Raw genomic sequence first — 24,980 nt, forward strand, 5'->3', positions numbered from 1 at the left:
TGGGTTCGTCGGCATTGTGTGTCGGCATCTATTCGTTTACCGATCAGTACGTTTCGTTGACCAACCAGTTGATTACCGGTATTAATCTGGCACGAGGTATATTCATAGTGTTTACACCGATAATTATCGGCCAGTTTATCGATGACCACTCGTATGTGTTTCTAATAGTTGAATTGTTTTATCTGTTGCTGTCTATTGTGTTATTTTTGGTGATTATATATTTGATTAGACTATACGGAAAAAACTGACTAATTTTTGATTAAAAATATATAACCATTTTTTTTTAAATATTTGTATGTAAAATTAAAAATATTTTAATAAATTAAAATTTAAAATCTTCAAAAATATTACATTTATTCATAATTTAAGTTATACTTGTACTATATTTTTTTAATAGAAAATTAGTTTAATATACAAAATATTTTTTTTTATAAATTTATATAAATATTTTGTATATAATTTTATCAATTTTAATTAATAGTAATTAATAAAATAGTAGCAATAATAATTGTAGCAATAATAAAAATAATAATTTAAATTGTATACTTAAAATATGTTACTTACTATAATACAGTTTAATAATTTTGTTTTAATATATTCAAACAATTATCAAAATTGTCAATTATTATTACGGTATATAAAAAAAGTGATCTATTAATAATTAATTGCTATTTATTATATTATGTTATATTATACTAATATTAATAAAATTTACTGTATATTATGCTTTTATATTTTTATTGCTATGAGTTTTAATTTTAAATAACTTTTTTTTCTTATCAAAATTTGCCATAAAATTTTATAACTGATATTTAAAATTATACTATTCATATTTAGTATATACTTATCTATAGATATAATAAATTGTTTTAATATTTTATTTAATTAACTTTTGCTTTTATTCTAGTTGTATAAATTTTATGACAATTAAGTGTAAAATAATTATAAAATTTTATTAATAAAAAATGATTAAAATACAGTAGTATCACAATTATGATATAATAAATAAAATATTATTATTTTTATTATTATTATTATTATTATTATTATTATTATTATTATTATTATTATTATTATTTTAGTAGTAGTAATAGTAGTAGTAGTATAATTAATTAAATAATTTTATACAATTTTTTTGTGTCTAAACTAGCTAAATTTTTTTTAATATAATATTAATTATAATGTGATTTATCATATTTATATACTAATATATTAATTTCACAATTAAATTTTCACAACAACAAGAAAATAATTTTATCCAAAAAAAAAAAAAATGAAAATCAATATAAATTATATAACCAATATTAAACGGGACTGGGATCAATACTTCTATACTATTTATTTAATATTTACAACATTATCTTTAGTAAGTATTTTATTTTATTTTTGTTAAAAAAATATATTTTTTAAATGTATATAATGTATATATAATGTATATACTGTATATTTTAGAAAACGATTTTTTAATACTTTATTTAAATTTTAGTAATTATTTCTTTTCCTATTTTGTTGTTATAATTAAAGGGACTTTTATTTTCATTATTTCCGAGAATAATGGTTGACATGCAATATATTTTTGATACATCAATGACTATGATGTCATTGTATCAGACACTGGAAACAGTGGGCTTTATTGGGGGTACATTTGGTATGTATTGTATAGTTAGATAAAATTAATTTTATTAATTTTATTAACATTTTGTTTGTCAAACAGTTGGTCTAACATATCGATACCTTAATCGACAACTAGTAGTTGCCGTATGTTTTGTCATACTGGCCATTGCGACAGCCGTATTGCCTGTCCTACCAAATCTACCGGTGCTCTATGTTTGCTCAATAGTTTGGGGCTTCTGTTTCAGTGTTATCATGTGTTCGTATACCGTATGGACGGTAGAGTTATGGCCAACCAGTAGTGCACCCGTACTCTACATCGAAGACTTTGCCTACGGTATCGGTTCGACACTGGCTTCGGCTATACTCAAGCCATATCTAACTGGCAAAGTGGCCGCCAATGTGGAGGTCGATAGGCGTTCAAAACTTATGTGGCCGTTCATTACAATAGGAATATGTGTTATTTTAGGTGGGTGCTCATTAATAAAATTTTTTTTACTACTATTGATTATTTTTTGTAAACCTTTTAATTGTACAGTTCCTTTATCATCGTTGATCATGTACTCTATAAAACCATACAAACAACTTAATAGACAACAACACCCACAACAGTGTTTAGGACAGTCAGCAAAAAATGATGAGAAGGCTGTGCCTAACATTATTACTACCAAAACAAATGATAAATTAGATAATAGTGGTATTGCTGATGTAGTTGATGGACAACTACCTGCTGAGACAACAACGGTTGTCAAACTGTTTGATCGATCGGACACACCGGGCACTGTGATGCGGGTGCTGTTCATAGCCTGGTGTACGGCATACGTACTGTTTCAGACGGAGTTCCTTATGTTTATGTTTACATATATGCAAAAATCACCGGTACAGGTATCGCCGCAGATTGGCTCCGACATTATGATGGTATCGACATCAGTGTATACAGCATTTACGGTAGTCAATGCATTGTTAACAGTACGAGTGGGCGTAAATCCGGTTATTTACGGACACTACGCCATAATACTAGTGGCTGCCTGTGTACTGGTGATTGGCCACTACTATCTGGTAGCCCTATGGGTAGCCTCTGTGTTGTTGTGTTGGGGTTTTTCGGCAATGTTTGCCGGCGTCTACGCGTTTACTTCTAAATACGTTTCGTTGACCAACCGATTGAGCACCGGTATTGTTATGGCACGCGGTGTATGCAAACTGTTTACACCGATAATCATCGGCCAGTTTATCGATGACCACTCGTATGTGTTTCTAATAGTTGAATGGTTTTATCTGTTGCTGTCTATTGTGTTATTTTTGCTAATTATTTGCTTAATTAGACGATACGAAAATAAAAATGTTTAATTAAATAAAGTTTTACAAAGTTTTTATAAATGGATAAACTAATTAAATTTATTTATTGTTACTATTATTTTTAATTATTATTAATTGTTATATCAAAATTTACAATTGTTTTTATATTTTATAACTGATACATAAAATTTTCATATTTTTAATTTTTGTAGATTTATAGTTAATATATAATTTTTAATTACTAATGATTTTATTAAAATAAGTTTAAATTAAGTTTTTTCTATTAGTTACTCGTCATTATCTATTGATAACTACATTTTAATTATAATAGTAATGATAATAATAATAATAATAATAATAATAATAATAATAATAATAATAATAATAATAATAATAATAATAATAATAATAATAATAATAATAATAATAATAATAATAATAATAATAATAATAATAATAATAATAATAATAATAATAATAATAATAATAATAATAATAATAATAATAATAATAATAATAATAATAATAATAATAATAATAATAATAATAATAATAATAATAATAATAATAATAATAATAATAATAATAATAATAATAAATACTTTTCAGTTACATAGATATTATTGATAAAATAAAATGATACAAATTATTATATTTGTGAAACTTTTATGAAATAAATAATTAACAAATATATTTTTTTAAAACAATTATAATTTAATTTTTATTAAAACAATATTTTTAATTTATTAAAAATCATTAATAAAATGATATATTTTTGTTACATTATTTTATATAAAAATGTTTTCAGTTAACTATTGTAATATTAATTGCAACGATTGTAATATTATAGATATAATATTGTTATTATTTTGATTTCTATTATATAAATATATTTTGTTACAATTGTATTTGTTTTGTAAAATTTTATGAATCATATATATATATTTTTTTAATACTTATATAAGTTTAATAAATAAATATTACTGTAAAAACTAATTAGATAACAATTAGATATTTATTAAAAAAAACTATTTTTAACTTCTATATTTAACTTACATTAATATATAGTAATTATAATTAGATAATAATGATTAACTAATTATTGAATTTTTTTAATAATTTATTTTTTTTTAAAATCAATAGTAACTGAAAATAAAATTTATTATATCTCAAATAAATATATACAAATAATATCAATATTTTTTAAAAAAAATTAATTTAAATCCTAAATGACACATTAAAAATATATAAAGAAAAATAAATAAATGTATTATTGAAAAAAAATTGAAAACATTTATTTATCTTATAAAAATTATAATTAATCAGAGGACATATTTTTTATAACAATTTTCTGCAATAAAAACAATAAATATTATTTAAACACTTATTGTAATATTATACAAATTTTGCTTTTAATTATCAAAACCGTTAGTTTATAAATAATATTTATATAAAAACAAAAATATTATATATAACTGTATATCAATTGTTATTGTATGAATTGAAAATAAAAAAATCAAAATCGTAATATTATTTATATATATATACCGTATATATATATATATTAAAATAATCATTAATTAAAGGATATACTTTAATAAACATTTAAAACTATTTATACTAATACTAATCGTGATAAATGTTAGAGAAATAATATTATATAAAAAAGTTATTTTGTCTAAAACAATGTTGTGAACAATGTAAATGATTATTTATAAATTTCAATATTATAAATATACTGTATATACTTTACATATAGATATTTTTTTAAAAAAATTATCACTAAAATAAAATGTTTAGTTGGTTTTTTGTAATTTATTTGCTAATAATGGTGATGATAGTTAATAGCACCACCAACAACAACAACAGTGTAACTGGGTCTAATAATAATATAATTGATGACCTTGATAACTTTACTAAATGTTACAATATTACAGATGAAAATAAGTTTATTAATCAAATTATTGAATCTCGTAATTATTATTATAAGGCATTTATAATAAGCACATCACTACTGATGACAGTTTCAACGATAGGACTGGCCATTGGTTTGGCCATCATTTATAGACAACGCATCCGTAATAATAGACGTGCTATCCATTGGATTAGTATTGGACGCGAATTATTGAATCCATCGTAAAATATTAAGAATTTTATTATAATTAAAATAAATTATATTACATCATACAGTTATCATATATATATATTATTAATGTTATATAATATTATTGCAATAAAAAAATAAAAATATTTTAATGTAATATTTTTTTAATTAATAAAATATGTAAATCAAAATACTGATACTTTAATTTATAAAATTTTATAAAAATTTATTTCTAATTTAACTATTGTATTTTAATTTAAATAAAATAATAGTATTAATATTAATTAATTAGTATTATTATGTATGCTATCAATAATCCAATCGACAAACCATGATACCCTTACAAACATTACATAAACACTGTCAACGATTTCATCACATTTGTAAGTAATAGTATTGCGGCCATGATGTATGCCAATCAATACGGCCCTACCGTTTACATACTGATACACTGGACTACCAGAATCACCCTATAGATAGACAGATAATTAATTGTACACACATACACATACACATACACATACACATACACATACATACCGCACATGAAAAGGTGCCATTATATGATGGATACCGTTCCCCGAGTATAATCATACGCCAAAAATCTCTGGCATTATTGTATGGTTTCTTAATCCTAATGTAACCAATTTTAAGTCTATCACTTTTCTCATTTCTGTTTACTAAACCATAACCGGCCATCAGTGCCAACTCATCCTCGCTATTGAGTGCATCCAACGGTGGCAAACATATACCGTTCAATAGAGTCCGATAGTTAAGACCATTAATGGACAGTTGGCTGCTAAGCGGTAAGTCAGCTGTAAGTTTGATGAGTGCCATATCGTAAGCCGGGAATCGTCTCCTGGGATACTTGTAATGGACAACTGTTTTCTCAATATTATAACCATTTTCATAATCATTGTCGTCGATAAACAATTTGCCCGGGTAGATTGTTAGATCACTAATAGCAAATCCACTATAATTTGTATTTAATAATAATACAACAACAACAACAACAACAACAACAACAACAACAACAACAAATATATTACATTATTAGTATTATTGTTAATATAAATGTTATTTTTTTTTAATTTATCTAAATATATAATTATCAAAATATTTTACTATTAATATTATTATTTAATTAATATTTATAGTTTTTAAATTTTTATAAATAATTAATAAATTAATAAGCTATATTATTACAAAATTTATTTCAAAAATGTATTTAGTTATAAGTTAGTTACTTTTATTTTAAAATATAAACACTTTATAAATATATATATATATATATAATTAATTATTTTATTTACTATACTACGTGAGCTGCTGTTAATATCCACCGATTGTTTAATATGACACCCGATCCATGACCAACAATGAATCCACTGATAAATTTAATTATTAATTATTTTTTTAGAAAATTATTTTTTAAAACATCAATATAGTTATGTAATTTTTTAATTAATTAATTAATTTTTGTTTTGTTTATTTACTCCCTGTAAACAATCCATACGGCAAACGGCACTTCACCCGGTCCTGCAATGCGTCCATTATTCAGTTCACGGGTTAGACTTTGATTGGATAACCATTGAAAACATTTGCCGTTTGCCAGCAATGATTGTCGACCGATACCACACTGAGGGACAGTTATGTTTCGATAGTCAACGATATCAATGGTTGACCAGACATTTGTGTAAAAACACAACAACAACAACAAACATATTAGTATTATAAACATTTGGGAAAACAATTATTTTAACTATAATTTTATATACGATATTTTTTTAATAATAAAACTAATAGTAATAATTATACTAATAATTTTAATAAAAATAGTAAAATACAATTATGAATTTTTTTCAAATATAAGCTTATTATATGTTTTCATATTAACTTAATATTATTTATATATAAATATTCATATATATATATTTAAATATCAAATTTTTATCAGAATTTTTGTTAAAATTATAGATATTTTATTACATTATTTTAATTGTAATATGATTACTGTCTATTTTTAACATATAGGTAATTTTTAATTTTTAAGTTGAATATTTTAAATAAAATATTATTTTTAGATGAGCTTTAACTATTTTATTTATTATTAATTAATAATTAGATTCATATAAATTTTAGAAACATAATAACACTAAAATAGTATCAATTAAAATTAAAAATTTTATAAAGATCAAAAAAATTTTGACCCCTCCCCTTGCTTATACCTGATACTGTATATATATATATATATACTGTATTATATGATTTTTATTTGTTTGTTAATCAAAAAACAGTTAGTCTAACCTGATCGATACCTGAACCGGGCAACGAGTTATGGCCATAGCCAACACAGTATGGCCAATTGTACCAAAATCTACCGGTGCTTTAAGTTTTGAACTGTCATATCGGGCTTATGTTCCAGTGTTATCATAGGATCGTATACCGTATGGACCCAGAAATCTGCACCCGTACTCTACATCGAGGACTACAGTCTCGGTACAACAATTTTTGCGGCTATAATCAAGCCGTATCTGACTGGCAAAGTGTCCGATGATGTAGTGGTCGATAGACGTACAAAACTTATGTGGCCGTTCATTACAATAGGAATAGCTATCATTGTAGGTAGGTGTGCACATCCCATCCCATTACCCCAAATAAAGTCATTTACTATTATTTTAATATAATCATTATATGGACACACATACATATTTGATTCTAATTATGATAAAATGTTAGAGAAATAACATTATATAAAAAAAATAATTTTGTCTAAAACAATGTTGTGAACAATGAAAATGTTTATTTATAAATTTCAATATTATAAATATATATACTTTACATATAGATATTTTTTTAAAAAAATTATCACTAAAATAAAATGTTTAGTTGGTTTTTTGTAATTTATTTGCTAATAATGGTGATGATAGTTAACAACAACAACAACAGTGTAACTGGGTCTAATAATAATATAATTGATGACCTTGATAACTTTACTAAATGTTTCAATAGTACATATGAAATTGATTTTATTAATCAAATTATTGAATCTCGTAATTATTATTATAAGGCATTTATAATAAGCACATCACTACTGATGGCAGTTTCCACGATAGGACTGGCCATTGGTTTGGCCATCATTTATAGACAACGCATCCGTAATAATAGACGTGTTATCCATTGGATTAGTATTAGACGCGAGTTAATGAATCCATCGTAAAAATATTAAAATTTTATTATAATTAAAATAAATTATATTACATCATACTGTTATCATATATATATATATTATTAATGTTATATAATAATATTGCAACTAAAAATAAAAATCTTTTAATGTAATATTTTTTTTAATTAATAAAATATGTAAATCAAAATACTGATTTTATAAAAATTTATTTCTAATTTAACTATTGTATTTTAATTTAAATAAAATCATTATTATGTATGCTATCAATAATCCAATCGACAAACAATGATATCCTCACAAACACTACATAAACACTGTCAACGATTTCATCACATTTGTAAGTTATAGTATTGCGGCCCTTAGTTATACCAATCAATACGGCCCTACCATTTACATACTGATACAATGGAGCACCAGAATCACCCTAATTATGTATATTTAGATAAATGATTAAATATATAAACACATACACATACACATACTTATACACATATACACATACACATACACATACTTATACACATACACATACTTATACACATACACATACACATACACATACACATACACATACACATACACATACACATACACATACACATACACATACACATACACATACACATACACATACACATACACATACACATACACATACACATACACATACACATACACATACACATACACATACACATACACATACACATACACATACACATACACATACACATACACATACACATACACATACACATACACATACACATACACATACACATACACATACACATACACATACACATACACATACACATACACATACACATACACATACACATACACATACACATACACATACACATACACATACACATACACATACACATACACATACACATACCGCACATGAAAATGTCCCATTATACGATGGATACCGTTCCCCGAGTATAATCATACGCCAAAAATCTCTGGCATTATTGTATGGTTTCTTAATCCTAATGTAACCAATTTTAAGTCTATCACTTTTCTCCTCTGTGTTTACATAACCATAACCGGCCATCAGTGCCAACTCATCGTCGCTATTGAGTGCATCCAACGGTGGCAAACATATACCGTTCAATAGAGTCCGATAGTTAAGACCATTAATGGACAGTTGGCTTATAAGTGGTAAGTCAGCTGTAAGTTTGATGAGTGCCATATCGTAAGCCGGGAATCGTCTCCTGGGATACTTGTAATGGACAACTGTTTTCTCAATATTATAACCATTTTCATAATCGTTGTAATCGATAAACAATTTGCCCGGGTAGATTTTTAGATCACTAATAGCAAATCCACTATAATTTGTATATAATAATAATACAACAGCAAAAAATATATATATTGCATTATTATTATTATTATTATTAATATTTATAGTTTTTATAAATTTTATAAATAATTAATAATTTAATTAATCTATATTATTACAAAATTAATTTCAAATATGTATTATAGTCATAAGCAGGGGTTTTAGTAAATAAATGCCTGCCTTCTCAATGCCCAAATAGACGCCATATAAATGCCTGGCATATACAAATAACGTAATTTAGTTTTTTTACTGTGTAAATTAAATATACAATTAATAGACTTAATTCTAATTAGATTAATGTATAATTATATAGATATACCAAACAATTATAGAGATAAAACAAGTGTTTTTTAATTAATTATTAATATAAAATTAAAATCATAGATGTCACCATCATCTATTGTTTATGCCTGCCATTTTTAAAAACCCTGGTTATAAGTTAGTTACTTTTATTTTTTAAAAAAATATAAACACTTTATAGAGAATATATACACTATATAAAAATTATATAATTAATTAATAAATGTTATTTACTATATTACGTGAGCTGCTGTTAATATCCACCGATTGTTTAATATGACACCCGATCCATGACTGGCTATGAATTTACTGATAAATTAAATTATTTATTATTTATTTTTTAGAAAATTATTTTTTTAAAACATCAATATAGTTATGTAATTTTTTTAATTAATTAAATTGTTTTTTGGTTTATTTACTCCCTGTAAACAATCCATACGGCAAACGGCACTTCACCCGGTCCTGCAATGCGTCCATTATTCAGTTCACGGGTTAGACTTTGATTGGATAACCATTGAAAACATTTGCCGTTTGCCAGCAATGATTGTCGACCGATACCACACTGAGGGACAGTTATGTTTCGATAGTCAACGATATCAATGGTTGACCAGACATTTGTGTAAAAACACAACAACAACAACAAACATATTAGTATTATAAACATTTGGGAAAACAATTATTTTAACTATAATTTTATATACGATATTTTTTTAATAATAAAACTAATAGTAATAATTATACTAATAATTTTAATAAAAATAGTAAAATACAATTATGAATTTTTTTTCAAATATAAGCTTATTATATGTTTTCATATTAACTTAATATTATTTATATATAAATATTCATATATATATATTTAAATATCAAATTTTTATCAGAATTTTTGTTAAAATTATAGATATTTTATTACATTATTTTAATTGTAATATGATTACTGTCTATTTTTAACATATAGGTAATTTTTAATTTTTAAGTTGAATATTTTAAATAAAATATTATTTTTAGATGAGCTTTAACTATTTTATTTATTATTAATTAATAATTAGATTCATATAAATTTTAGAAACATAATAACACTAAAATAGTATCAATTAAAATTAAAAATTTTATAAAGATCAAAAAAATTTTGACCCCTCCCCTTGCTTATACCTGATACTGTATATATATATATATATATATACTGTATTATATGATTTTTATTTGTTTGTTAATCAAAAAACAGTTAGTCTAACCTGATCGATACCTGAACCGGGCAACTAGTTATGGCCATAGCCAACACAGTATGGCCAATTGTACCAAAATCTACCGGTGCTTTAAGTTTTGAACTGTCATATCGGGCTTATGTTCCAGTGTTATCATAGGATCGTATACCGTATGGACCATTGAAATGTGGCCCCAGAAATCTGCACCCGTACTCTACATCGAGGACTACAGTCTCGGTACAACAATTTTTGCGGCTATAATCAAGCCGTATCTGACTGGCAAAGTGTCCGATGATGTAGTGGTCGATAGACGTACAAAACTTATGTGGCCGTTCATTACAATAGGAATAGCTATCATTGTAGGTAGGTGTGCACATCCCATCCCATTACCCCAAATAAAGTCATTTACTATTATTTTAATATAATCATTATATGGACACACATACATATTTGATTCTAATTATGATAAAATGTTAGAGAAATAACATTATATAATAAAAAAATAATTTTGTCTAAAACAATGTTGTGAACAATGAAAATGTTTATTTATAAATTTCAATATTATAAATATATATACTTTACATATAGATATTTTTTTTTTAAAAATTATCACTAAAATAAAATGTTTAGTTGGTTTTTTGTAATTTATTTGCTAATAATGGTGATGATAGTTAACAACAACAACAACAGTGTAACTGGGTCTAATAATAATATAATTGATGACCTTGATAACTTTACTAAATGTTTCAATAGTACATATGAAATTGATTTTATTAATCAAATTATTGAATCTCGTAATTATTATTATAAGGCATTTATAATAAGCACATCACTACTGATGGCAGTTTCCACGATAGGACTGGCCATTGGTTTGGCCATCAATTATAGACAATGCATGCGTAATAATAGACGTGTTATCCATTGGATTAGTATTGGACGCGAGTTAATGAATCCATCGTAAAAATATTAAAATTTTATTATAATTAAAATAAATTATATTACATCATACTGTTATCATATATATATTATTAATGTTATATAATAATATTGCAACTAAAAATAAAAATATTTTAATGTAATATTTTTTTTAATTAATAAAATATGTAAATCAAAATACTGATACTTTAATTTATAAAATTTTATAAAAATTTATTTCTAATTTCTAATTGTAATTTAAATAAAATAATAGTATTAATATTTCTAATTTAACTATTGTATTTTAATTTAAATAAAATCATTATTATGTATGCTATCAATAATCCAATCGACAAACCATGATATCCTCACAAACACTACATAAACACTGTCAACGATTTCATCACATTTGTAAGTTATAGTATTGCGGCCCTTAGTTATACCAATCAATACGGCCCTACCGTTTACATACTGATACAATGGAGCACCAGAATCACCCTAATTAGGTATAGATAGATAAATGATTAAATATATAAACACATACACATACACATACACATACACATACACATACTTATACACATACACATACACATACACATACACATACACATACACATACACATACACATACACATACACATACACATACACATACACATACACATACACATACACATACACATACACATACACATACACATACACATACACATACACATACACATACACATACACATACACATACACATACACATACACATACACATACACATACACATACCGCACATGAAAATGTCCCATTATACGATGGATACCGTTCCCCGAGTATAATCATACGCCAAAAATCTCTGGCATTATTGTATGGTTTCTTAATCCTAATGTAACCAATTTTAAGTCTATCACTTTTCTCCTCTGTGTTTACATAACCATAACCGGCCATCAGTGCCAACTCATCCTCGCTATTGAGTGCATCCAACGGTGGCAAACATATACCGTTCAATAGAGTCCGATAGTTAAGACCATTAATGGACAGTTGGCTGCTAAGCGGTAAGTCAGCTGTAAGTTTGATGAGTGCCATATCGTAAGCCGGGAATCGTCTCCTGGGATACTTGTAATGGACAACTGTTTTCTCAATGTTATAACCATTTTCATAATCATTGTCGTCGATAAACAATTTGCCCGGGTAGATTTTTAGATCACTAATAGCAAATCCACTATAATTTGTATATAATTATAAGACATCAGCAAAAAATATATATTGCATTATTGTTATTATTATTATTGTTAATATTGTTAATATTTATAGTTTTTATAAATATTATAAATAATTAATAATTCAATTAATCTATATTATTACAAAATTAATTTCAAAAATGTATTATAGTTATAAGCAAGGTTTTTTAGTAAATGCCCAAATAGATGCCATATAAATGCCTGGCATATACAAATAACGTAATTTAGTTTTTTTACTGTGTAAATTAAATATACAATTAATAGACTTAATTCTAATTAGATTAATGTATAATTATAGATAGATACAAACAAATATAGAGATAAAACAATGTTTTCTTAATTAATTATTTATATAAAATTAAAATCATAGTGTCACCATCATCTATTGTTTATGCCTGCCATTTTTAAAAACCCTGGTTATAAGTTAGTTACTTTTAGTTTAAAAAATATAAAAACTTTATAAAGAATATATATATATATATCAGGGTTAAGTAAGGGGGTAGGGGGTAAGCCCAAAATACCCCTAAGATCGAGAAATTGGGATTTTACCCCCCCAGACTTTTTGACCAAATTGAAAAAATTGTCGCTTAAAAACGATGAGAAATGACCCCTCTATAAAATTTCGGCGCGATTTATAAAAATTTTAATTTTAGTTGATACTATTTTATTAAGTGTTTTTATATTTTTAATATTTATAAGAATCTAATTATTGATTAAAAATAGTTAAAATAACGTTAAAACTCATCAAAAATAACATTATTTTAATTAAAATAAACTAAAAAATTAAAAATTACCTATTTATTGAAAAGAGTAATCATATTTCAATTTAAATATAAGTTTAAGATAGTTTAAGAATTTAATAAAACAATAAATACTTATATTAAAAGTTTTTATTAATAATTTTTTAATTTTAAATAAAAAATTTAAAAATATTTTAAATTTATACTTAATATAACTAAAACTTTAACGAAAATTGAGTTAAATAAGTAGTATTCAGTCAGTTATTGTATAAAAAACATTTAAAAAATAAAAATATATAACAAACTATAAACATACCAAAAAAATAATTATGTTAAAAGTTAAAAATTATTAAAATACTAAAAATAACTCATAGTGTATCATTAATGCTTTTATCAACTATTTTTAAATCAAAAATACATTATTTTATTTTTTGTTAAAATTTAAGTTTTATTAATTTTTTAAATTTTTTTTTAAATATTTATTTTTTGTTAAAATTTAAGTTTTTGTTAATTTTTAAGTTTTTTTTTATATTTTTGGAAATTTTACCTATTTTCCTGGGAATTTGTACGTGAACTTATGGGGAATTTTATCGAATTTACATGAGAATATTCGGGAACTCAAGGAATTTTTAGGGAATTTTCTCTTGACCCCCTCCTTGATTTTGGATTTTTGAAAAAATTGCCGTTTAAAAATACAATAAAAATCTTACCCCACCCAATACCCCCCCCCCCCCCAGATTTTTCGAGAATTTTGCAAATTTTACGCAGTCTACCCCCCCCCCACTAAAATCCAAAACCTTGCTTAACCCTGTTATACAGTATATATATATATGTTATATTATATATAATTAATTAATAAATTTTATTTACTATACTACGTGAGCTGCTGTTAATATCCATCGTTTGTTTAATATGACACCCGATCCATAACTAGCTATGAATTTACTGGTAAATTAAATTAATTATTTTTTGTTTTTAGTTGTGAACAAAATAAACGTTTAAATTATTTGTTAAAAACATCAATATAGATATTTTTTAAAAAAATTATAATTAAAAAATAAATATTTTTTTTGATTGTAATTTACTCTTTGTAAACAATCCATACGGCAAACGGCACTTCACCCGGTCCTGCAATGCGTCCATTATTCAGTTCACGGGTTAGACTTTGATTGGATAACCATTGAAAACATTTGCCGTTTGTCAGCAATGATTGTCGACCGATACCACACTGAGGGACAGTTATGTTTGGATAGTCAACGATATCAATGGTTGACCAGACATTTGTGTAAAAACACAACAACAACAACAAACATATTAGTATTATAAACATTTGGGGAAAACAATTATTTTAACTATAATTTTATATACGATATTTTTTTTAATAATAAAACTAATAGTAATAATTATACTAATAATTTTAATAAAAATAGTAAAATACAATTATGAATTTTTTTTTTAAATATAAGCTTATTATATGTTTTCATATTAACTTAATATTATTTATATATATATATATATTTAAATATCAAATTTTTATCAGAATTTTTGTTAAAATTATAGATATTTTATTACAGTATTTTAATTGTAATATGATTACTGTCTATTTTTAACATATAGGTAATTTTTAATTTTTAAGTTGAATATTTTAAATAAAATATTATTTTTAGATGAGCTTTAACTATTTTATTTATTATTAATTAATAATTAGATTCATATAAATTTTAGAAACATAATAACACTTACTAAAATAGTATCAATTAAAATTAAAAATTTTATAAAGATCAAAAAAATTTTGACCCCTCCCCTTGCTTATACCTGATACTGTGTGTATATATATATACTGTATTATATGATTTTTATTTGTTTGTCAATCAAAAAACAGTTAGTCTAACCTGATCGATACCTGAACCGGGCAACTAGTTATGGCCATAGCCAACACAGTATGGCCAATTGTACCAAAATCTACCGGTGCTTTAAGTTTTGAACTGTCATATCGGGCTTATGTTCCAGTGTTATCATAGGATCGTATACCGTATGGACCATTGAAATGTGGCCCCAGAAATCTGCACCCGTACTCTACATCGAGGACTACAGTCTCGGTACAACAATTTTTTTCGGCTATACTCAAGCCGTATCTAACCGGCAAAGTGTCCGATGGTGTTGTGGTCTATAGACGTACAAAACTTATGTGGCCGTTCATTACAATAGGAATAGCTATCATTGTAGGTAGGTGTGCACATCCCATCCCATTACCCCAAATAAAGTCATTTACTATTATTTTAATATAATCATTATATGGACACACATACATATTTGATTCTAATTATGATAAAATGTTAGAGAAATAACATTATATAAAAAAAATAATTTTGTCTAAAACAATGTTGTGAACAATGAAAATGTTTATTTATAAATTTCAATATTATAAATATATATACTTTACATATAGATATTTTTTTAAAAAAAATTATCACTAAAATAAAATGTTTAGTTGGTTTTTTGTAATTTATTTGCTAATAATGGTGATGATAGTTAACAACAACAACAACAGTGTAACTGGGTCTAATAATAATATAATTGATGACCTTGATAACTTTACTAAATGTTTCAATAGTACATATGAAATTGATTTTATTAATCAAATTATTGAATCTCGTAATTATTATTATAAGGCATTTATAATAAGCACATCACTACTGATGGCAGTTTCCACGATAGGACTGGCCATTGGTTTGGCCATCATTTATAGACAACGCATCCGTAATAATAGACGTGTTATCCATTGGATTAGTATTAGACGCGAGTTAATGAATCCATCGTAAAAATATTAAAATTTTATTATAATTAAAATAAATTATATTACATCATACTGTTATCATATATATATATATTATTAATGTTATATAATAATATTGCAACTAAAAATAAAAATCTTTTAATGTAATATTTTTTTTAATTAATAAAATATGTAAATCAAAATACTGATTTTATAAAAATTTATTTCTAATTTAACTATTGTATTTTAATTTAAATAAAATCATTATTATGTATGCTATCAATAATCCAATCGACAAACAATGATATCCTCACAAACACTACATAAACACTGTCAACGATTTCATCACATTTGTAAGTTATAGTATTGCGGCCCTTAGTTATACCAATCAATACGGCCCTACCATTTACATACTGATACAATGGAGCACCAGAATCACCCTAATTATGTATATTTAGATAAATGATTAAATATATAAACACATACACATACACATACTTATACACATACACATACACATACTTATACACATACACATACTTATACACATACACATACACATACACATACACATACACATACACATACACATACACATACACATACACATACACATACACATACACATACACATACACATACACATACACATACACATACACATACACATACACATACACATACACATACACATACACATACACATACACATACACATACACATACACATACACATACACATACACATACACATACACATACACATACACATACACATACACATACACATACACATACACATACACATACACATACACATACACATACACATACACATACACATACACATACACATACACATACACATACACATACACATACACATACACATACACATACACATACACATACACATACACATACCGCACATGAAAATGTCCCATTATACGATGGATACCGTTCCCCGAGTATAATCATACGCCAAAAATCTCTGGCATTATTGTATGGTTTCTTAATCCTAATGTAACCAATTTTAAGTCTATCACTTTTCTCATTTCTGTTTACTAAACCATAACCGGCCATCAGTGCCAACTCATCCTCGCTATTGAGTGCATCCAACGGTGGCAAACATATACCGTTCAATAGAGTCCGATAGTTAAGACCATTAATGGACAGTTGGCTGCTAAGCGGTAAGTCAGCTGTAAGTTTGATGAGTGCCATATCGTAAGCCGGGAATCGTCTCCTGGGATACTTGTAATGGACAACTGTTTTCTCAATATTATAACCATTTTCATAATCGTTGTAATCGATAAACAATTTGCCCGGGTAGATTGTTAGATCACTAATAGCAAATCCACTATAATTTGTATATAATAATAATACAACAGCAAAAAATATATATATTGCATTATTATTATTATTATTATTAATATTTATAGTTTTTATAAATTTTATAAATAATTAATAATTTAATTAATCTATATTATTACAAAATTAATTTCAAATATGTATTATAGTCATAAGCAGGGTTTTTAGTAAATAAATGCCTGCCTTCTCAATGCCCAAATAGACGCCATATAAATGCCTGGCATATACAAATAACGTAATTTAGTTTTTTTACTGTGTAAATTAAATATACAATTAATAGACTTAATTCTAATTAGATTAATGTATAATTATATAGATATACCAAACAATTATAGAGATAAAACAAGTGTTTTTTAATTAATTATTAATATAAAATTAAAATCATAGATGTCACCATCATCTATTGTTTATGCCTGCCATTTTTAAAAACCCTGGTTATAAGTTAGTTACTTTTATTTTTAAAAAAAATATAAACACTTTATAGAGAATATATACACTATATAAAAATTATATAATTAATTAATAAATGTTATTTACTATATTACGTGAGCTGCTGTTAATATCCACCGATTGTTTAATATGACACCCGATCCATGACTGGCTATGAATTTACTGATAAATTAAATTATTAATTATTTATTTTTTAGAAAATTATTTTTTTAAAACATCAATATAGTTATGTAATTTTTTTAATTAATTAAATTGTTTTTTGGTTTATTTACTCCCTGTAAACAATCCATACGGCAAACGGCACTTCACCCGGTCCTGCAATGCGTCCATTATTCAGTTCATGGGTTAGACTTTGATTGGATAACCATTGAAAACATTTGCCGTTTGCCAGCAATGATTGTCGACCGATACCACACTGAGGGACAGTTATGTTTGGATAGTCAACGATATCAATGGTTGACCAGACATTTGTGTAAAAACACAACAACAACAAACATTTTAGTATTATAAACATTTGGGAAAACAATTAGTTTAACTATAATTTTATTTACAATATTTATTTTAATAATAAAACTAATAGTAATAATTATACTAATAATTTTAATAAAAATAGTAAAATACAATTATGATTTTTTTTATCAAATATAAGCTTATTATATGTTTTCATATTAACTTAATATTATATACAGTATTGGACAAAACAATCTGTGAAAGGTTTGAGACCTAATATCTTAAAAACTACTGGATCAATTTTGATACAGTTTAGTCGTAAATGTACTGTATATAATCAAGATTTCATATAATTAATATTAATTTTTTAAAACTAGTCATTTAAAAGTTATAATAATATAAGTGAAAAGTTTTGTGTTTTTCATTAACATCGTTACCAGCATTAAGAGTTGCTTCCATACATTTTGCCATTTTTTAATTAATTTTTAAAAATTACTTATATTATTTTTGAACATTTTTTTAAATTTTATATAAACTAGTTTATATACTCTACCATTACCATAAACTGTATCAAAATTGATCTAGTAGTTTTTAAGTTATTAGGTCTCAAACCTTTCACAGATTGTTTTGTCCATGAGTGTATATATATATATTTAAATATCAAATTTTTGTTAAAATTATAGATATTTTATTACAATATTTTAATTGTAATGTGATTACTGTCTATTTTTAACATATAGGTAATTTTTAAGTTTAATATTTTAAATAAAATATTATATTTAGATGAGTTTTAACGAGATTTTAACAAATTTTATTTATTATTAATTAATAATTAGATTCATTTTAGAAACATATTAACACTTACTAAAATAGTAACAATTAAAATTAAAAATTTTATAAAGATAAAAAAAATTTCTGATTATTTGCTTAATTAGACTATATGAAAATAAAAATATTTAATTAAATAAATTTTACAAAGTTTTTATAAATGGATAAACTAATTTAATTTATTTATTGTCACTATTTTTTACTATTATTGTTACTATTATTAATTGTTATATCAAAATTTACAATTGTTTTTATTAGTTTATAACTGATACATAAAATTGGAAGTTTACTAAAATATTATTATTATTATTTTTATATAAACTTAAACTTGTGATAATTTATGACAAGTTAAGTACAAAATAATAATAATAAAAATAATAATTTTATTTATAATAACTTTAAATTAACAGAATGATTATAAATTTTAAAAATATTATTTTAAAATCACTAATACTATTAGCAGTTTATTAACTATTAGTTTTTATTATTCAATAATAATTTATATAATTTAACTAAAGTTGTTTTTATAATATTTATATAGGATATTTATTTTTTTAAATATAATTAAACAATGAAAATTAATATAAATTATGCCAATATTAAACGGGATTGGGATCAATATTTTTACACTATTTACTTAATATTTACATTATTGGTTTTAGTAAGTATAGTATTTTCATTTTTTTAAATCAAAATATTTATTATAATTATATTTAGATAGTTATATACAGTACAGTACATACTTGAAAAAAATCATTTTTTAAATCTAAATATATGTTTAACTCTGAATTATTTTGAATTGTTATTTTGTTGTTGTAATTCAAGGGACTTGTATTTTCATTATTTCCGACAATTATGGTTGAAATGCAATACATATTTCAGACCTCAATGACAATGATATCATTGTATCAGACATTAGAAACAGTTGGCTATATTGGCGGCACATTTGGTCTAATAATAAAAAACTTAAAAACTCCAAACTTAACAATAATTAATTATAATATTATATAACACTTTTTGTTTGTTTGTTTGTTTGTCAAACAGTTGGCCTAACCTATGGATATCTAAACCGACAACTAGTAGTTGCCATATGCTTCATCATACTGGCCATTGTGACTGCCCTATTGCCTATTGTACCAAATCTACCGATGCTCTACGTATGCTCAGTCATATCGGGTTTCTGTTACAGTGTTATCCAATGCTCGTATACTGTATGGACAGTCGAGTTATGGCCAACCAGTAGTGCACCCGTACTCTACATCGAAGACTTTGCCTACGGTATCGGTTCGACACTGGCTTCGGCTATACTCAAACCATATCTAACTGGCAAAGTGGCCGCCGATATAGTGGTCGATAGACGTGCAAAACTTATGTGGCCGTTCATTACAATAGGAATATGTGTTATTTTAGGTGTGTGCCCAACAACAACAACATAAATATTACTACTTTTCCATTAATTAATTTTTAAATTAAATCCTAAAAATATTTCGTACATACAGTTCCTCTATCATCGTTGATCATGTACTTAATAAAACCATACAAACAAAAACATTGCAATAGACGGGAACAGTGTTCAATAGGACAGTCATCAAACTATGGCGATGAGGTTATGCCGACTAACACTACAGCCAATGATAAACTGTTTGACCGATCGGATACACCGCAGACTATGATGCGGGTGCTGTTTATCGGCTGGTGTACAACAGTATCAAGTTTATCGGTTTGGGCACCAATTGATTGACATGAAATATAAAATAATCCAGGTGTTTTTTTTTGAAAAACCAATTACTAATATTAAGTGTTTATAGATAGTAGTGGTAGTTATGCCCTCAATGGCTAACTAACCAATTTAACTACCTCTACATACAGTATTTTATATAGTTTCAAAAAATACCTGGATCCATCAAAATCCAATTGTACCCGAAACCGATAGACTTACTATTTTTTAGTTTATTATTGTTTTTTTAGACGGAGTTCCTCATGTTTATGTTTACATACATGCAAAAGTCACCGGTCCAGGTGTCACCGCAAACCTGTTCCGACATTATGATGGCAGCCTCATCAGTCTATACTGTTTTTACGATAGTCAACGCAGTCCTAACAGTACGGGTGGGCATAAATCCAATTATTTACGGTTACTACGCCATAGTAGTAGTAGCTGCCTGTATACTGGTGATTGGCCACTACTATCTGACGGCTCTATGGGTGGCCGCCATATTGATGGGTTGGGGCTTATCGGCAATGATTACCGGTCTCTATGCGTTTACAGCCAAATATTTTACGTTTACCAACCAGTTGAGCACCGGTATTATTATGGCACGCGGTGTCTGTAAACTGTTTACACCCGTAATCATTGGCCAGTTTATCGATGACCACTCCTATGTGTTTCTAATAGTCGAATGGATTTATTTGATGCTATCTATTGCCATATTTTTGCCGATTATATGGCTTATTAGGCGTTACGAAAATTTAGTGGTCAAATAAAACTACTACAAATAATAATAATATTATAGTAGTTTCAATAAATTTTATAATATAAATAATGTAGTTTTAATTAATTATTTAGTTATTTTAAAAATATTAAACAATATATATAATGTTTATTATTATTATTTTCAAGTGTATTGTATAGTAATATATAAGTTATTTTTTTGAAAACTATTTATTATATATATATACTTTAGTTTTATAGTTTATTATCATTTAATTATAATTAGCATTAGCACAGTTAGTTTTTTATTGTCTTGTCTATACCAGTGCAAAATGTACTGACACACATATATATACTGTATATATATAGTATATACTAGTATATATATAGTATCGACATACATATATTCATATATATATAATCACATATTTTATCATTTTATTGTGGGGACAGTTAAGTACTTTATTTATTTCATTTTAACATTTCATTACAAAATAAATTATTTTTATTAATCAAATACGTATAATAAAAATACTTATAATAAATTGAAAGTAAATATTTTTATTTCAACATTATCTTATTATACAGTATATACTGTATTTTTAGCTAATATTATATATTTTTTTATTATTATAAATTATTATTATTTATCAACATTTAGATCTATAAACTTTATGACAATTAATATGTAATATTAATAATTAAAAAAATTATAGTCATAATTATGAATTAGCAACAACTAAAAAATAATAATATTGCTAATAAATATAATTTTTTTTTTAAAAAAATAAATTACAATTAAGTTAGATATTGTATTATTTAAATACCCAGCTCAAAAAAAACAAAAATTTTAAAAATCAATTATTATTAATGAAATTTATTTATAAAATAATTTTATTAATTAAGTGATATATTGTGTATAATATTCTAGTGATAATATTATTTAACTATTTTTTTTCATTAAACAATGCAAATTAATATAAATTATGCTAATATTAAACGGGATTGGGATCAATATTTTTATACTATTTACTTAATATTTACAACATTGGTTTATGCAAGTATTTTTAAAAAATAATTTTTACAAATTTATAATTATATATAAATATTTTTTTTTAAAAATAGTTTTAAAAATTTCTAATTATTTTTTTTACTCATATATTTTTGTTTATAACAAATTAAATTTAAAGGGACTTATATTTTCATTATTCCCAACAATTATGGTTGAAATGCAATACATATTTCAAACCTCAATGACAATGATATCATTGTATCAGACATTAGAAACAGTTGGCTATATTGTCGGCACATTTGGTATAATAATTATTTATTTATTTAAAAAAAACAAACAAACTCTAACCTAATAATAATTAAATATTATTAATTTTTATAACACTTTTTTTGTTTATTTGTTTTAACAGTTGGTCTAACCTATCGATACCTAAACCGACAACTAGTAGTCGGCGTATGTTTTATTATACTGACCGTTGCCAACACTGTACTACCTGTTGTACCAAATATACCGGTGCTCTACGTATGCGCTATCATATCCGGGTTCTGTTCCAGTGTTATCATGTGTTCGTATACCGTATGGACAGTCGAGTTATGGCCAACCAGAAGTGCACCCGTACTCTATATCGAGGACTTTTCCTATGGTATCGGTTCGACACTGACATCGGTTATACTAAAGCCATATCTGACCGGAAAAGTTAGCGCCGATGTAGTGGTCGATAGACGTGCAAAACTTATGTGGCCTTTCATTACAATAGGAATATGTGTTATTTTAGGTGGGTGTCTATAATATAATGTCATTATTAACTTTATATAATATGTTACCTCTATATACTACCAGTTCCCCTGTCATCGTTAATCATGTATTTTATAAAGCCATACAAACAACATTCAATAGAAGGAAAGGTAGATAAAGATGATGATAGACAAGTAAATCATGTCAAACTGTTTGACAGGCCGGACACACCTGGAACTGCTATGCGGGTACTATTTATAGCCTGGTGTACGGCTTACATACTGTTTCAGATGGAGTTCCTTAAGTTTATCTTTACATATATGCAAAAATCACCGGTCGATGTATCGCCGCAAACCGGTTCCGATATTATGATTGTGTCCACATCGGTCTATACAGCTTTTACAGTAGTCAACGCCGTGCTAACGATACGAGTGGGCGTAAACCCTGTTATTTACGGTCACTACAGTCTAGTAGTAGTCGCTGCCTGTGTACTGGTGATTGGCCACTACTATCTGGTAGCTCTATGGGTGGCCGCCGTATTGATGTGTTGGGCATTTTCGGCAATGTTTGCCGGTGTCTATGCCTTTACCGAACAGTACGTTACGTTAACCAACCGGTTGAGTACCGGTATTGTTATGGCACGCGGTGTGTGTACACTGTTTACGCCGGTAATCATCGGCCAGTTTATCGATGACCACTCGTATGTGTTTCTAATAGTCGAATGGATTTATCTGACGCTATCTATTGCCTTATTTTTGATAATTATTTGGTTTATTAGGCGATACCAGAAATTAATAGTCAACTAATAGTTTTATTATATATTTATATACAGTATTAAAATCTATTATACTGTACATAAATATATTTTACATGTATTTATTATTTTGTTTAAATTGTAATAGAAAAATAAATAACAGTTAATTATATTAACTAATTAGATATTTTGTTTATTTTATTTTTATTTTGTCTATTAGTTGTATAT

At 25.4% G+C, this 24,980-nt stretch overlaps 4 protein-coding genes across 4 annotated transcripts; 3 read left to right on the top strand and 1 right to left on the bottom strand.

Moving 5' to 3' along the window:
* The first annotated feature begins 1,587 nt into the window (after nucleotides 1-1,587).
* Nucleotides 1,588-2,958, top strand: LOC128959723 (uncharacterized). Its single transcript, XM_054305728.1, has 4 exons — nucleotides 1,588-1,648; nucleotides 1,715-2,080; nucleotides 2,150-2,855; nucleotides 2,934-2,958. The coding sequence occupies exons 1-4, from the start codon at nucleotides 1,588-1,590 to the stop codon at nucleotides 2,956-2,958; spliced, it is 1,158 nt and encodes a 385-aa protein (XP_054161703.1).
* A 14,017-nt stretch (nucleotides 2,959-16,975) lies between these two features.
* Nucleotides 16,976-19,463, bottom strand: LOC128959724 (coagulation factor IX-like). Its single transcript, XM_054305729.1, has 5 exons — nucleotides 19,422-19,463; nucleotides 18,815-18,957; nucleotides 18,630-18,704; nucleotides 17,649-18,081; nucleotides 16,976-17,164 (listed from the first exon to the last, which is right to left on the bottom strand). Exons 1-5 carry the CDS (start codon nucleotides 19,461-19,463, stop codon nucleotides 16,976-16,978), a joined length of 882 nt encoding a protein of 293 aa, XP_054161704.1.
* Nucleotides 19,464-20,675: 1,212 nt separating this feature from the next.
* LOC128959725 (uncharacterized) lies at nucleotides 20,676-22,304 on the top strand. Its single transcript, XM_054305730.1, has 4 exons — nucleotides 20,676-20,769; nucleotides 20,865-21,230; nucleotides 21,320-21,540; nucleotides 21,789-22,304. Exons 1-4 carry the CDS (start codon nucleotides 20,676-20,678, stop codon nucleotides 22,302-22,304), a joined length of 1,197 nt encoding a protein of 398 aa, XP_054161705.1.
* Nucleotides 22,305-23,447: 1,143 nt separating this feature from the next.
* Nucleotides 23,448-24,804, top strand: LOC128959726 (sodium-dependent glucose transporter 1A-like). The gene is made up of 3 exons (XM_054305731.1): nucleotides 23,448-23,565; nucleotides 23,673-24,038; nucleotides 24,104-24,804. The coding sequence occupies exons 1-3, from the start codon at nucleotides 23,472-23,474 to the stop codon at nucleotides 24,802-24,804; spliced, it is 1,161 nt and encodes a 386-aa protein (XP_054161706.1). The 5' UTR covers nucleotides 23,448-23,471.
* Nucleotides 24,805-24,980: the final 176 nt, after the last annotated feature.

The sequence above is a fragment of the Oppia nitens genome, unplaced genomic scaffold (genome assembly GCF_028296485.1).
Source record: "Oppia nitens isolate AA-2021 unplaced genomic scaffold, nextdenovo-longstitch-racon4-pilon3 scaffold4_pilon_pilon_pilon, whole genome shotgun sequence".
Lineage (NCBI taxonomy): Eukaryota > Metazoa > Arthropoda > Arachnida > Sarcoptiformes > Oppiidae > Oppia > Oppia nitens.